Source organism: Melospiza melodia, chromosome 6 (assembly GCF_035770615.1).
Source record: "Melospiza melodia melodia isolate bMelMel2 chromosome 6, bMelMel2.pri, whole genome shotgun sequence".
NCBI lineage: Eukaryota > Metazoa > Chordata > Aves > Passeriformes > Passerellidae > Melospiza > Melospiza melodia.
Window position 1 is genome coordinate 27,259,512 of NC_086199.1, and position 16,333 is coordinate 27,275,844.

At 35.7% G+C, this 16,333-nt stretch overlaps 1 protein-coding gene across 11 annotated transcripts in view; it reads left to right on the forward strand.

The window, feature by feature from the left end:
- The window catches only part of HECTD1 (HECT domain E3 ubiquitin protein ligase 1), a 59,318-nt gene that overhangs the window by 19,750 nt on the left and 23,235 nt on the right, over positions 1-16,333 (forward strand). For 4 of the 11 annotated variants that reach the window (XM_063160418.1, XM_063160425.1, XM_063160428.1 and 1 more), the window contains exons 5-25: positions 1,678-1,959; positions 2,247-2,535; positions 2,845-2,921; positions 3,010-3,108; positions 3,434-3,548; positions 4,094-4,268; positions 5,580-5,718; positions 5,910-6,080; positions 7,184-7,406; positions 7,495-7,539; positions 9,920-10,195; positions 10,297-10,373; positions 11,785-11,919; positions 12,156-12,302; positions 12,604-12,698; positions 13,096-13,201; positions 14,123-14,257; positions 14,343-14,482; positions 14,965-15,288; positions 15,706-15,872; positions 16,049-16,225. In XM_063160418.1, the coding sequence (XP_063016488.1) occupies positions 1,678-1,959; positions 2,247-2,535; positions 2,845-2,921; positions 3,010-3,108; positions 3,434-3,548; positions 4,094-4,268; positions 5,580-5,718; positions 5,910-6,080; positions 7,184-7,406; positions 7,495-7,539; positions 9,920-10,195; positions 10,297-10,373; positions 11,785-11,919; positions 12,156-12,302; positions 12,604-12,698; positions 13,096-13,201; positions 14,123-14,257; positions 14,343-14,482; positions 14,965-15,288; positions 15,706-15,872; positions 16,049-16,225 (3,394 nt within the window). The remainder of the gene's footprint in view (positions 1-1,677; positions 1,960-2,246; positions 2,536-2,844; positions 2,922-3,009; positions 3,109-3,433; positions 3,549-4,093; positions 4,269-5,579; positions 5,719-5,909; positions 6,081-7,183; positions 7,407-7,494; positions 7,540-9,919; positions 10,196-10,296; positions 10,374-11,784; positions 11,920-12,155; positions 12,303-12,603; positions 12,699-13,095; positions 13,202-14,122; positions 14,258-14,342; positions 14,483-14,964; positions 15,289-15,705; positions 15,873-16,048; positions 16,226-16,333) is intronic. The other 7 variants (XM_063160422.1, XM_063160426.1, XM_063160423.1 and 4 more) reach the window with 5 other exon arrangements.

Genomic DNA, 16,333 nt, shown 5'->3' on the forward strand with positions numbered 1-16,333 from the left:
ATGATGTTTTTCGCCATTAAATAATTTTATTAGTACTCTAATCATCTGAGGCAAGCTAAGCTTGAAATTCAGACCATTAAGTCTGTACTATCTTAACTGTTCCCCAATTTATAAGGTGTTAGAGAAAAGCACTTGCTGGGGCTGTTGGAGATCTGAATGAGAGTTCAAATTAACTTAATTGTTCAGCAGTTAAGCTTAGAGATAAGCATGCTTATGATGGGACCCAGATGATAGAAAATATATCTGTACTGGTATCTTTGAGAAATAGGTTACTCATGGAACAAGCCTCAGGATTACAGTGGATGTTGGATGTGTATTATGGATTTGTCCAGTAATGTCCCTAGTCAAGTTAGTTGCTCCCTACCTTGTCCTTTTACACTGCTGGGTTTGGTCACTTTTTGTGCAGGCTGCCAGTTAGTAACACCACTTGATGGATAAGTTCAGGCCAGATGAATGTAGCCCCAAGAGCAGCTTATCTATAATTTTGGGTTTTTAGACTTTGTGTTACACTTGCAATTTGGGAGAAGAAATGTAAATACTTTCCAAGTACTCATTCGCTTTGTAAGTACATTCCAAGTACTCTTTTACCAATGCCACTAATGCAGTGTGTTAAATAAGTGATCTTTTTTGTGTATTTCTGGCAGCTGTTAAGATACAGATCTATTGAGTACTTGCAATTTACATTAAGATTGGCAGAGTTGTTTATCTGTGTTGTCAAAGAACTGGAGCAAGATGCCAGAGGAAGACAGCAGAAAAAATGCAGTGCCAAAGAGTACTGATAATGCAGAATGTTTGGCATGTACAGACCATACCAGAAGTCAAGAAACTTAATGGAGAGTTAAGATTTTTGTCTTCCTGAAGTCTGGCTAATACTCTAATCTTGTTCTGTGTATTGATGAGTAACTGCCTTGAAGTCCTTGGTCTGTGATAGCAGACAGTTGTTTTGAAAATGGACTGTGAGTTGACATTTTGGTGAGTAAGAACTGTAGTGATTCAGAGTTTGGTTTGAGAATAGGTATTGTGGGGCTTTTTCTACTATTTCTTGACATCAGTCTGGTTTGCTACTGCACATCTTTAAAGCCAAATGTGCCTGAAGCAAGTTATCTCGATAGGCCGGTGCAAACCTCTTGATCTGAAACACTGAGACACTTCTAGTGTATAGATAGATGTTGAAGGCAAAACCTTCCTTTATTTTTAGTATTGACATGAAAAGATGTTGGGTCTTTTCCTGGGCAGTTGACCAGCAGTATTTTTTGCTGAATTGTTAAGAGGATCACCAGTAAGCCGTGTTTCCACAGTGTCACTGGACTTTTTAGTGTGCAGTTGGTTGGTTGGTATTTTTTTCCTTCCTTTAGTAACATTCCTAAATTTGGAAGTTTGTGTTTCATTATCACAAAAATTCTTGCATGTCCCTGTGTCAGGTGCACAGTGGATAATCTGCCTTATCCAAGAGCAAAATTTCCTTTTCCCCCTTTGTCCTATTTTTAGGCTTGTTCCAATTGAAAATTTATTGTGCTTAAGAGAAATATGTAGACCTTTAAATATAACTTGAATGATCAAGCTTCATGGGAAAATCAAGTTCCTGTATGTGGTCTGTATTCTTGTGGATATCCTCTTAGCACCTTCTCACCTTAAGTAAAAGATATTTCATTGCTTTTTCTTGCACATCTTTCTTAGGTTTCAGATGGAGCTTTGAGATGCTTTGCTTCATTAGCTGACAGATTCACAAGGCGTGGAGTTGACCCAGCCCCATTAGCTAAACATGGATTAACTGAGGAGTTGTTATCTCGCATGGCAGCTGCTGGTGGGACAGCCTCAGGACCATCTTCAGCTTGCAAACCTGGACGGAGTAGCACTGGAGCACCATCTACAGCTGCAGACTCTAAATTAAGTAATCAGGTGTCAACTATTGTAAGCCTGTTGTCAACCCTGTGTAGAGGCTCTCCAGTAGTAACACATGTAAGAAATCCTTTTATGCTACAGCTTTTTGTTTTCATGGGGCTTTTCCCTTTGTATACTTCAATATATGCAAGATCTATGTTGCTATTTTATAGATAGATATACACATAAATATTTATAGATCATATTTTTTAATAGATATACATATATTTATACACACACACATGTGTACACATATGTACATGTAAGTTGCTTTTAAAGAGGGGTAAAAAGGAAACATTTCATATGGAAACGAAACCCAATTCTGATAGTATTTTCTAAAGCCCTGTATATTTTTTATTGTTCAGACTTTTAATTATTTCCAGGATCTCCTAAGATCTGAACTTCCAGATTCTATAGAAAGCGCGTTGCAGGGTGACGAGCGATGTGTGCTGGATACCATGCGGTTAGTAGATCTTCTTTTGGTGCTACTGTTCGAAGGCAGAAAAGCCCTGCCAAAATCCAGTGCTGGATCTACAGGCAGAATCCCAGGATTGAGGAGACTGGATAGTTCTGGGGAACGTTCTCATCGGCAACTGATAGATTGCATCCGCAGTAAGGATACTGATGCACTGATAGATGCAATTGACACAGGAGGTAAGCAAAAATACTCCAAAAAGAAATTATATGCTTGCTTTAGCTTTAATTTTTGTAGTCTGAGTTGTCACAACAAATGCTGAGGTAGTTAATTGAAAATCATTATATACAAGTTGGCTTTGTTAAATACTCAACAATGTTGTTAGTAATCACACCTATGCCACCTTTTTATTGCAATTCAGAGCATAAATGCTTCTCCAGAATTACTGAGGACGCTTAATTTTTTAAGACCTTCTTTTTATTTAAAGAATACTGTTGAACTTTGTGGTTGTGGGAACTTTAACTATTTCATTTAATTTTATCTTTCAGCTTTTGAAGTAAATTTTATGGATGATGTAGGACAAACTCTTTTAAACTGGGCCTCAGCTTTTGGAACTCAGGAAATGGTAAATTAGATTTATAGACCCTTAAGAAGTTGCATTATTTATGTAAAGGAAGATAAAAAAGACTGGTTTCTTTTTTCTTATCTAACAGGTAGAATTCCTCTGTGAAAGGGGTGCTGATGTTAACAGAGGTCAGAGGTCATCCTCATTACATTATGCAGCATGTTTTGGAAGACCTCAGGTAGCAAAGGTATGATTTAAGCTGACTCTTATAAAACATTACCTGCTAACTTTTCATCTTGCTCTATTCAAAGTATCTTCAATGCAATATGCTGGACACATGCACTGTTAAATATTTATGTGTTCTTTATAGTATTTATCAAAACACAGATTTGTCATTATAGGGCAGTAGGGCAGTAATGAATAAAAGTAGTTTATATTAGCTCTACAGATATAAAAAGCCCAGAATACTTACAAACATGAGAACACTGTAGGAGTGATGTATGAAAAGCCCATTTGCTACTTTGGAAGAAGAAATGCAATTTTTTTTCATACATAAAAATATGTATTCTTAGACTCTCTTACGACATGGTGCAAATCCTGATTTGAGAGATGAAGATGGGAAAACTCCTCTGGACAAAGCTCGGGAAAGGGGGCACAGTGAAGTAGTAGCTATTCTTCAGTCTCCAGGTGAGTGCAATATTTAAGTCTGTAACACTTGCTATAGTAGAAATGCTGATATGTGTGAAGTTATGCAGTTATGATAATTTTGCTCTATTAAGGTTATTTAAAGAAAATAAATTGTGACTTACCTTCCTTAACCCATAAAGTATGCACAAAAACATTAGTATTTTAAGATGATGTTAAGTGAGGGGAATTACCAAAGAAATAACTGAGCAGGCATGAACAGTGCCTGCTCTTCAGCTGTGGGATCAGGCTAGGCTGGGATTTTGTTGTGGATTCAGAGCTTGTCAGCCTTGGTAGCTTCTCTGGTATCCTTTCTGTGTGGGAACTGCACTTTCCCTGTTCCTGAGAATTCTGGTGCCACAGGTGATACTTGCTATTAAATACTTTTATTCAAGAAGTCATGCACATGTGAATTTTATATTTTTAGGAATGCATGTTCATGTTCAGGTACTTGGATATTAGTAAAGAAAACTCGGATATTTACATGGTGGTTTTGTTTGGTTTGTTGACTTTTGCAATTGAATGTGTTGGGGAAAAAAATTTTCCAGGGGATTGGATGTGTCCTGTCAACAAAGGGGATGAGAAGAAAAAGAAAGATGCAAACAAGGACGAGGAAGAATGCAATGAACCCAAAGGAGATCCAGAAATGGCACCCATATACTTGAAAAGACTATTGCCTGTGTTTGCACAAACATTTCAACAAACTATGTTGCCTTCAATAAGGTAATATTATCATGAGGGACAGTTTGTTAATATGTCCTTAGAAAAGCCAAAGTAAATCTAAAAGTTCAAGTAATGCTAGTGACAATATGTATTTGAATAGAAGTGATTGTTTGGGAAGTGTTGCAAGAGTGATTTTTACTTAGCACTTTAAGCAAAATTTTTTCCTTTCTGGTGAAGTGTTGTGTTGGAAAAAGCCTGGTTAGTCATGGGAGAGCAGAGCATACTCTTGACTGTAGCAGCACGATGGAAGGGTGTTATGTTCATACAGTATGCTGTATACACTGTGCATCAGGATTTGGTTACAGTTGTTTGTAGCCACTGTAATGAAAGCTGTAATTTAGTAGAGGAAAATGAATAAAATCATGTCAAGATGCATTAACTGGAAAATCAGCAAGACTAGAAAAAGCTATTTTAGAAGGTTTTAGGAGCCTTACTTAACAGTGTATTAACTGGACAAGATGCTGCTTCTAATTCTGTTGAATTGCAGAAATGTAATCTAATTTATTGCTTAAAAGGGAATACTGTGCATGGCATAATGCTTGTGATAAGTTGCATCTGATCATAACCATTTAGCCTTTTATATTACAATATGACATTTATTCCAATCTCTTATGTTCCCAGTGTTTACAGGTACTTTGAGTGAAAATGCAAGATAAAAAGGCCTCTAGTAGAGACAGACTCCACTTGAGCTGATGATAGAAAGCTTAAACTAGGTTATTTTAAATAAAAGAAATAAGAAACTATATTAACAATCTCTGTGTGATTAATTGTTGTTGCAGATTGTGCAAAGTAGTTGGCTCTCTACTTGAAAGTTATATAGACTTTTGGAACTTGGTCAAAAAAATTAATCTTTAACCCTACAGGAGTGATTTCCTTTCATATTAATTATAGTTCTTAGTGGGGAAAACTGCCTAATCTAATAGCATGTTTAGAGTTAAAAGAAAAAGGGATCTCAAAATATGGGGAATACATGAAAGGCTGAATACTCTGAGGGTGACAAAGTGTGCAGAAGTGAATTGCCAGCACTAAAAGTGGGTAAAGACAGGACGTAGAGTAGGTTTACTTAATAAAACGTTGAGGAGAAAAGTGTATGTCAGACTGATAGTGCTATAAAATACCAGAAAAAATACCAGAGGTGCATTATTCTTGAAGAAAATCCAGAACTTAGTAAGAGTAATACAAGAACTGAAACAGGTTAAATTTCTTGTGTTTTGAAAACATGCATAAATAGTGTACAAAAGAAGTCTTATCTTGAACCTTTTTGCTTGCTTTATCACTGTAAGAACCTTTTTTTTCTATGATCTTTTACAGGAAAGCAAGTCTTGCACTCATTAGAAAAATGATACATTTTTGTTCTGAGGCGCTCCTGAAAGAGGTTTGTGACTCTGACGCTGGCCACAACCTGCCCACAATACTGGTTGAGATAACAGCTACAGTGCTTGATCAAGAGGTAGGAAGAATGAAGATGTTATCCTTTGTGAAACTAGTACAGAAAAAGGATTTACACTAATTGATTCCAAGTATTTGTTAATAACTAACCCTAAAAATTTTACAGTGTTCATCTGTGACCGCATGTGCAATTCAGTGTGTAAAGTAACAAGATCTCCTTTCTTATTTTCTTTACATCCCAATGTTTTGCAGGATGATGATGATGGCCATTTGTTAGCCTTGCAAATCATAAGGGATTTAGTGGATAAAGGTGGTGATCTTTTTCTAGACCAACTGGCTAGACTTGGCGTAATTAGTAAAGTGTCAACTTTGGCAGGGCCATCATCTGATGATGAAAATGAAGAGGAGTCCAAACCTGAGAAGGTAAGTGTGTGCAATGGATTTATTTGCTTTATTTGTTAGTGTAAAACTGACACTTCTAGTGAAATGTTTATTGTTACAAAAATAGCCAGGGCTAGGGAATTAGGATATTAAATTAATGCTTATTTTATACCACTTGTTTTAATAATTTTCTTCTCTACCTTCATTTTCTGTTAGCATATTATTATCTGCTGAGTTTTCCTATTCATACTTCCCTGTGATTGTTATTTGGTGCTTGATTTTACCTAGTGTTTGGAAAGTGACTGGTAAACAAAATGCAGCCTTCCTAAAGTATTTATGTCAGAAGTGTATCTCTGTTGATGTCCATGCATTAAATAGTTTGAGATGTTTTAAATGGTGTCATCAAATATGTTAAAAATATAAAAAAGAAAATAATTTTCTGCTTAATGAAAGCCAGGTGTATTGAAGTTATTTATCAGTTTCTAAGTCTTATTACCAGTCAGATGAACTGAATGGATAACAGACTTTTTCTGTTACCAATTCAATTAAATTTATAGCTAAATCTTAAGTGTGTAGTTCAACTTTTTTACTGTGGGGTTTGGGTTGTCTGGGGTTTCTTGGGGGGTGCTGGTTTTGTATTTTAGTGGTTAGATATTAAAAGTCATATGGACATGGTCCTAGATAACCAGTCATATGTGGCCCTGCCTGAGGAGGGGTTTGGACTAGATGGCCTCCAGAGATTTCTTCCAACCACGATCATTTTGTGCTTCTTTTCTCACAATTCAAGTTTTGAACAGAGGTGGATGTTGCAGGCAGTAGGCCATTGCTATTGTTGAGTAGATAAAGCTGTATGTGAAAGGAAACTTCTAAGAAGTATCTTATTCTATTAAAGAATACTTTTAAGGATATGTTTTATGGGCAGAAGTAGTATAGTTCCTACACTTTTGGTTTGAGTAAGTCTTCTCTCCTAAAGAGAGAGAATCTCCTCCTTTAAAAATGTCTGTGGTGGTTTTTTATGTTTGTTTGTGGGTTTTTTTTTTTTGGTTTGGTTTGGTTTGGGTTTTTTTTGGGGGGGGTTCCTCTTCTTTAAATGGATTGGAGATTTTTTTTGGTTCTTGTTATTGCTTAATACAATGTTATTGCAGGAGGACGAGCCACAGGAGGATGCTAAAGAACTGCAGCAGGGTAAACCATACCACTGGAGAGACTGGTCAATCATTAGGGGAAGGGACTGCCTGTATATCTGGAGTGATGCTGCAGCCCTGGAGCTATCTAATGGTAGTAATGGATGGTTCAGATTTATCTTGGATGGAAAGCTGGCCACAATGTATTCCAGTGGGAGCCCTGAAGGAGGATCTGACAGCTCAGGTAGACTTTTTGTAATTCAAGTCCAGGTTAAGTTTTGAGACTGTTACATTTGTTTATATAATTTGATTTGAGCTATTTTGTTTTGCAGGAATTGGCTTACTAAATAGTAAAGGATGTAAACAGGTGGAAGGTGGTCAGTTAATTGTGATGCATTTTATCAGATAGCATGTGTCCATAACTTGACTTTCTTGGTGAATTGTGTTAAGTAAACATCTTGCCAGCAAAAGCGTATTAACTTTTTGTTTTGATTCTTCTTCATGCGTACTTAATTTTTTCACCCCAGTCATTAAAAGCACTTTGTAGTGGCCATCCCAGGAAAAGCAGGTTGAAATGGTGATTTGTTGTTTGCTTCTAGCTAGCAGAATGAATTTGCATGTGTTTGAAGACAAAGTAATGGAAAGTTTCTCATCGAGATTGGGAAACAAATTACAGTGTCTTAATTGTTTGTTGGAGAGAGGATAAGGGAACAGACCTTATGCACTGGCAATGCACAGCTGGTTCTGATTTTCTGTACAGAATACACAACTTGTTCTGGATGCAGAAACAACCCTCCTTTTATTGTTTCATCTTTTTTTTGCAGCAGTTCATGCATTTATGAACCTGCAGGCATAAAATGCTTTGCAATATTATGATGTTTTCAATGAGCCATTGACTGAAATAACAGAACATATTATGATTCAGGATGGAAATGAAGTGCTAATGACTTCATGCATCAAGTTTGGGGCAAGAAGACAAAATGCAATATGTTTCTGATCGTAATGCAGCTGGAAACCACTTATAGATTTATTGGGTTTTTTGGTCAGAACATGTGACTTTGCATTCTTTTTAATAAGGTTAATGCCTTTAAAGGTAAATAAGTCCTGTATTGCGATACTTGTTTATCATACAGTACAGCTTTAAGAAGATTCATGAAGACAATTTCTTAAATTCTCATACAATTCTTAAAGTCTCATTTGGCATTCCCTGGATGCTGAATTTTTTTGTTTTCACTTCCCAATGGTCAAGGCAAGGGGATGAGACTATTTCTGTATAAGATGAATGGAATGGTGACAGCTCAGATGAATTTGGAGTGAAGAGAACTTAGAGGAAGTCAGTTTGAGCATTTAAGATGTTACTTCAAATCAGTCTTTCAAAACAGATTGCATAAATCCAAAGTTTTTTAACGAGATACCTTGTCTGAATATAATGAGGGAAAGGAGCTAAATGTAGGATTAAATGAGGCTTCTTAAAATATGTACTCAAATAGACATCTACTAAGATTGCTGATGTTGCAGTGTAATTTGCCTGAACTTTAACCATGAGCTCTAAGCATGTGCAGCAGCCTTTTTTACTTAAAAAATTAATACTTGTTAACTAAAATGACTACAGTACAGTATAGGCTAGAATGGTATCAAGTCCTGAACTGTACTATATGTTCTGCTGTCCTAAATCATTAATGATCAATCTTGTGGTATACTTTTTAGTAACTTCACAACTGGCAAAAGTATAGAGGGTTGAGTAGTGACATCTGTTAGTGTGTATTGCATGATGACAGTTGGGGTGGATGGTCAAATATATATACTGTGAACATTTTGGAAGGTCTGTACTCACCCCTCTCCACATTAACTCTGTACTTGTTTTGTTTGAATTTGTAGAAAAAAAAATTCAATGCAAAAATTGAAATTTAATGGTATTTCTGAAGCTTTTAGTAAGTCTCAAAATTTTGTCCAAGGGAACCTGAATTTATTCCCAACCACGTAGAAATACAGTACTTTCAGTGAACTGTGCTATATAAATGTATTAAAATGTAATTAAGGGAATCTGAAAACACTTAATTAACAGAATTTTCATCTTGCGTATCATATCTCAATTATTTTTATAAGCCTTCTCTGTATATGCTATGAAATTTAAACAGTAAGGAATGTTGTGCCTTGAGGGCATATTTATTTTTGCATAATTTTGTGTTATAACAAAAGGGCATATTAAAAAAGCCTAGAGCTTGTCATTGCAGCAAAAGGCAAACAGAAATAATCTTTAATGAGGTGCTTCCATTTTTACTTTAAATGGAATTTTTGAAGTTATGTACTTAGCATTTAAATGATTAAAATACAAATATATAATTTAATGAAAATTTTCATTAATGATATTATGATATTTAAAAAATTTCTTATTTCTGAAAACCCACTTTTGAGAATAGTTTGTGCTCACCATTCCGAGACCCATATTTCAAGGACTAAAAATTTATACTAAATTTCTTTGATCTTCCTATTATAATTGTAACAATGAATTAATACATCTCAATTGCATCTCTCAGAAAGTATTGCATTGTTGCATTGCAGCTTTGATGTGATCGTAGAATAAATCACTGTTGAAGTACAGAAATATACTACACAGAAATTTAGGACACTTTAAGACCCTTAATTTCAAAGTTAATTTTGCATTGAATGTACTCAGTTGTTTTACTCTTGAAAAAAAATCTGCATAATGATGGGAGCAATTGTTGGAAAAAACCAAATTTGTTTCTTTTTAAATAGAAAGTAGGAGTGAGTTCCTTGAGAAGTTGCAGAGGGCTCGAAGCCAAGTAAAACCATCTACCACAAGCCAGCCAATTTTATCAACACCAGGGCCAACTAAACTTACTGTAGGAAACTGGTCACTGACCTGTTTAAAAGAAGGAGAAATTGCTATTCACAATTCTGATGGTCAGCAAGCTACAATACTGAAAGAAGACCTGCCAGGCTTTGTGTTTGAATCCAACAGAGGAACAAAGCATTCGTTTACAGCTGAAACTTCCTTGGGTAAGTATGTAGGTATGTGTTATGTGCAGGTAGGAACAAGTGTATGTGAGAGTTTTATTTGTTGCTTTTCATAGCTATAAGAAAATGCAACTTTTCTAAAATATATGTTGCAGGGTCAGAATTTGTGACTGGCTGGACAGGTAAAAGAGGAAGAAAACTGAAATCTAAACTGGAGAAGACAAAACAAAAGGTTGGTGATCTGTAAATTTTATATTTAGAATTTAATTGAGCTTGTTTTATATTATAATATTCTTAGGGAGGTTTAGTTTCCTCTTAGAAGATTAAAATCTCTGATTTCAATGAGATACAATTTTATGTGAGACTTGAAGGGGAAAACATCAACAAGAACAAAACACTTCTTTGGGTGATTTTATCCAAAAGTCTTAGTAAACTGTGTGCTCCTTTAGAGGAAAATGAATTTTTAAAAAATGTAGGAAAATCCAGGCTTCCTGACTTGCATTAATTCTTTAGGTTTTGTGGTTTGCTTTTTATGTCCTTATTCTACAAGAAAAGATGTTAAAATCGATAATATGGTTGTGCCAGAGGCATATAATACTTCTCTTCATCTAGGTACTAATTTTAGACTGGATTCAGTGACAGGCTGCTGGAAGTAACAGTCTACATTGTTAAAGTCTACATTGTTAAGAGTTTGGTAGTGAAGCAAAATGAGTAAACGCCCTCATTTTAGTTATCTTTAAAATTCTTCTTTCTCTTCAAAATGAAGGGGGAAAAGGAGGAACTAAGAAATCAAGTATTAAGCTCTTTACAAAAAACCCAAAAAATAACAGTGCATTTTGTGATCCACTTATGCCAAGGGCTCAGGCTGATCTTTAGTCTTTATCTGTCTTGCAGTTTCTTACAGTGCAGCCAATATATCCTGTGCCTTATATCTGCAGCATTTTAGGACATATATCTTAGGAAATGTGCACTAAATTGAAAGCTGAAGTACTGTGTGTGAATGATAATATGTGGGATGATAAAAGAAAGACAGTGCTCTCTTATGCCTAAGACTGTGCAGTTCTAAAGCTTATGTAATGTATTATTGTAGCACATAGAATGATAATAAAAAGCAAAGATTTTTGGGGAAATTTCTTACAAAAGAAAGATGTTGTTTAATCAGAACTTACTTAATCTGTATCTTGTGTGAGCCAGACTTTTTAGAAAGAGTAATTCTTACTAAAAGAGGTTGCATAGGGACTTAGTGTGAATTGGTTTAAGTAATGTTGATAGAGCATTCAGAAACTGTATTAAAGCTGCTTATGTGTACATTTAAAAATATTACCTGAGCCATGATACAGTTCTAAAAGAAAGATTGACAGACTGAGAATCATACCTTTTCATACTACCCTTTATGCTGTAATCTAATACATGATGGTAAGTTCCATTTCTGTCAATAAGATTTTGTGTGTTTCCATTTATTTCTCCTGTACCTTTTTCTTTTCACAACCTTAGCATTCTGTGATGCACATGGGTTTTTATGCTTCCCTATTTGTCTGCCTGTTGGGACATAAAAATAATGACCAAGGTTGTGGTATCTGGGAGTGTAGTAATGATCTCATGACAGTAAGGTCTGACTTCTGATTATCAAAATCCATTTGTAGGTGCGCACTATGGCAAGAGATTTGTATGATGATCATTTTAAAGCTGTTGAAAGTATGCCTCGAGGAGTAGTTGTAACACTGAGGAACATAGCAACACAGTTAGAGTCTGCATGGGAACTTCATGCAAACAGGCAGGTAAGTGTATCTCCTTTATTTTTAATGGGTTACATCAGTGGAAATCAGATAATGTTCAGACTAGTCTGTCATGATGTGATGCAGAGTCATGAAGCAAAGGTAGCATGTCTGAGATGTGGAGAGTTTTAATGCATGTATTAGCTAGTTAGGTACTTTCCTGGGTAAGGAATGATTTTTCAACTGAAGCTAGTGGACAGATTACTTTGTTTCATGATAATGATCTTTTTGTCTTTCAGTGCATTGAGGGAGAAAATACATGGAGAGATTTAATGAAGACTGCTCTGGAAAACTTAATTGTACTGTTGAAGGATGAGAATACTATTTCTCCATATGAAATGTGCAGTAGTGGCTTAGTTCAATCGCTACTGACAGTTTTAAACAATGTAAGTTTATAGACATAAGTGTTTAAAGGAAAATTTCCTAACAAAATGAAGTTAAGATGTGCACAATGTAAAAGATCTGTTATAAATTTGTCTTTTTCTGGTCTTGGTGAAAATTTGGCAGACTTGCTCCAGTTACTGGTCTACCTATTGAAAATAAGATATTAGAGTAGATGACTAGTTTGAATGAAAATAAACCAGCTCTGTTCAGGTCTAATGGCTGATGACTAGCTTTGGGATTGGGATTTCAGTGAGACTACATAGATGTCTTTGCCTGTCTGTAACTTGGTTTTTTTCCTCCTAGAATGTTGATTTGGATGTGAAACAAGACTGTAGTCAACTGGTAGAGAGGATAAACGTTTTCAAAACAGCATTCAGTGAAAATGAGGATGATGAAAGGTAAAAATAATACCAAACCAGGAAAATCCTCTTTGAAATTTTGAAGCAGTATGGTATGTTAAAAACAATTTAAAGAAAAAGTATCTGTTCTTTCCATTTCAATGGAATAGAAAATTGATCTTGAAAGACAGCATCTAATATTGAAGTAGCAATTGAAAGTTTTTATCTCTAAGAGTTAACGTATAGAACATCTATTGACAAAATAAAGGTGACTTGTTCATCACTGTGCAGATTAGTATCTTTCTTACTGTGCTGTAACCATGTGACTAGAACAGATACCATCAGTATAAATAGCATGCTGAGATAGTTTCCTCAGGTGGATCCTGTTTTCTGAGATACTGTAACATTTTTTCTTTGTTTTGTTTTGTGGTAACATAGTACCTGTTCTCTTCCACAGTCGTCCAGCAGTTGCATTAATTCGGAAATTGATAGCAGTGTTAGAATCCATTGAACGGCTACCTCTCCACTTGTATGATACACCAGGATCTACATACAATCTTCAGGTAAATGCACAGTGATAACAGCATATCACACTGAGTGGTGCTCAGCTGAAGGTTATATGTTGCACACCTTGTCTGCAAGAATCACATTCTTGTAGATGTGGGTAGAATTAGGTAAACACCAAGCAAATTTTGGCATCTGTTTCCTCTAGTGCTGAAATGCATGGCTGTTCCTCTACTGTCACTTAAACACTGTGAGGTAAATTTTGATTGAAGAGATAATGTGTTCTTTGTTTTGTCTTCAAGTATTGTCTTTATAAAGGAACATGCCCTCTAGTTAAAGGGCACGTTACTGAGATTACGAGACAATTATTAATAAGAACGGGGATAGGCTTTAAAGCGTCATGTCTATGGCTCTGTGTTCAGTTGGTAATGCAAGATGCCTCCAGGCTCAGCAGCTTGTTCTACAGGAAACTTGGCAGTTTGGCTGAAAATATTACTTTTTTTTTCCCAGTTTGTGTGGAGTCTTATTTTTTTCTGTTTGAAAGCACAGTTCAGAGTTTTGCAACATGGGTTGGGAAGTATAAATCTTTCTGGTTTGATATTAAATGTCTAGGAAATAGTTGGAAAAAGTTGCGAAACCACTTTTGCTGTTCGGTATTTTTGAAAATAGTTTTCAGTTTCTATATTATTGTATTTGCTAGTCAACAAATAAAAGCTGTGAAGACATAGGAAAAGTGAGAAAATGTTACCTGAGTGTGTAATTGACTTGCACATCGTCATAGTAAAGAATTGTTTGGATAATTGAAGAGAGGTAGTACTAGGAGATGACTTTTTAAAGCATTTCATTAGAATATAGTGTTGAAGTAAAAGCAACAATGATACATGATAGGCCATTAAACAGTTGTAGTGAGGTACACTGTTTTTATTAAAATCCCAAACCTAAACAGGAAAGCCTAGATGAATGTTTAGCTGTTCTTTCAGATCCTGACAAGGCGCTTGAGGTTTCGTTTGGAACGTGCCTCGGGGGAGACATCTTTGATAGATCGAACTGGTAGAATGCTCAAGATGGAGCCACTGGCAACTGTTGAATCTCTAGAACAGTATCTGCTGAAAATGGTGAGCTGCATAGCACACACAGAGTTCCCAGGGAATACTTACATTCTGCTTCTTTAATATTTGACTTTTTTTCTTTCATATGTAGGTAGCAAAGCAGTGGTACGACTTTGATAGGGCTTCATTTGTTTTTGTACGAAAACTACGAGAAGGTCAGACATTTGTGTTCAGGCATCAACATGATTTTGATGAAAATGGAATTATTTACTGGATTGGAACAAATGCAAAGTGAGTTTTTCAAAGCTAGATGTTTTAAAGCCAGACACAATAAACTCTAATCCATGAGGCAGGATGGGGACAAGGAATTCATAATGAAATGAAATCTGTTCTTTCTTAGAAGTGGGAGATATATTTTAATCAATAGAATTAAATTTCTTTTGGATCTGCATAAATAATAGAAAACTATGAATCACTTGTGTTCAGAATTTGTTTTATGCTTCCGTAAGAAGATTGGGAGTGGGGAAGTTTGGGTCTTTGTTTTTGGTTGCCATGGTTCTATTTGATTTTGTTGGTTTGTTTTTTTTTTTCTTTGCTACAGTGTTTTAAAAAACACAAAGTGATGTTTGAAACATATCTAAAATTATATTGATAATTTTGGTGTGAGAAACTCAGCTGTTATATGCAATTTACAGTAAATGTCAAATATCGCTCAAACTAGGTTTTTTTATTTAAGTAATAATTGAACAATATATTTCTCTTCTTAAATACAGAACTGCATATGAATGGGTAAATCCAGCAGCCTATGGATTAGTAGTGGTTACATCCTCAGAAGGAAGAAATCTGCCTTATGGTCGTTTAGAAGACATCCTGAGCCGTGACAGTTCAGCTCTCAATTGTCACACAAATGATGATAAGAATGCTTGGTTTGCCATAGACCTTGGCCTTTGGGTCATTCCATCAGCCTACACATTACGCCATGCTCGAGGTTACGGACGATCTGCTCTCAGAAATTGGGTTTTCCAGGTATCTAAGGATGGACAGAACTGGACTACTTTGTATACTCATGTTGATGACTGTAGTCTCAATGAACCAGGGTATGTCAGTGTATTTTATTACTTTTCATAAGACTGAATGCTGTTAAAAATGTACTTGACTGTAGACTAATTTAGTGTGTACTGTGTTTGTAATAATGTATCTATCTAAAGAAGTGGTAAGTGATACATATTATCGAGGATGGGCTGGAGATTAAGTGATTCACAGGTTTTCTGTGTGGTGCACATAATGATGTTTGTGCTTTTTCATCACTGTAAATTTTGCATTTTGTTTTTTAACAAAATCATAACGCCTACACTCATCTGAAGTTTGCCCTGGTGTTAATAGGTTTATATATCTTGTAGTGTGCATATTTGATCGGTGTTAGGGTTTTGTTTGCTTGGGTATTAAGGTGTTTTGGTTTTGCCTTTTTCTTTATTCCTGTTACCTACCAACACCCCTTTCTAATAAACTTAAAGGTCTACAGCAACATGGCCTTTAGATCCTCCAAAAGATGAGAAACAAGGTTGGAGACATGTTAGAATAAAACAGATGGGAAAGAATGCCAGTGGGCAAACACACTACCTCTCCCTGTCTGGATTTGAACTTTATGGCACTGTGAATGGAGTATGTGAAGATCAGCTGGGTAAGAAAAAGAAATACATCTCCTACTTGCTCTTTTAAAATGCTAATGAGCATACCATATAAAAAAAGCAGTGTGAAAAAGGAAGTTAACTTTTGCAGTTGAACTTGCTTAGAAATAAGCTCAAAATTATTCCCTGTCCAATACTTTCAAGTGTTTTCAATTTACATGTCTTGTAGGAAAAGCTGCCAAAGAAGCTGAGGCAAATCTGAGAAGGCAGCGACGTCTGGTCCGTTCTCAGGTGTTAAAATACATGGTTCCAGGAGCTCGTGTAATCAGAGGAATTGATTGGAAATGGAGAGATCAGGATGGAAGCCCACAGGGGGAAGGCACTGTTACAGGAGAACTGCATAATGGTGAGCACGAATTGCCTGAATTTATGTTGTTGAATCACATCTGTCACATGATTACATCATGCAGAATGGGTAGCATTAAAGTACTTCCTTTGTAATGCCTTGATAAAG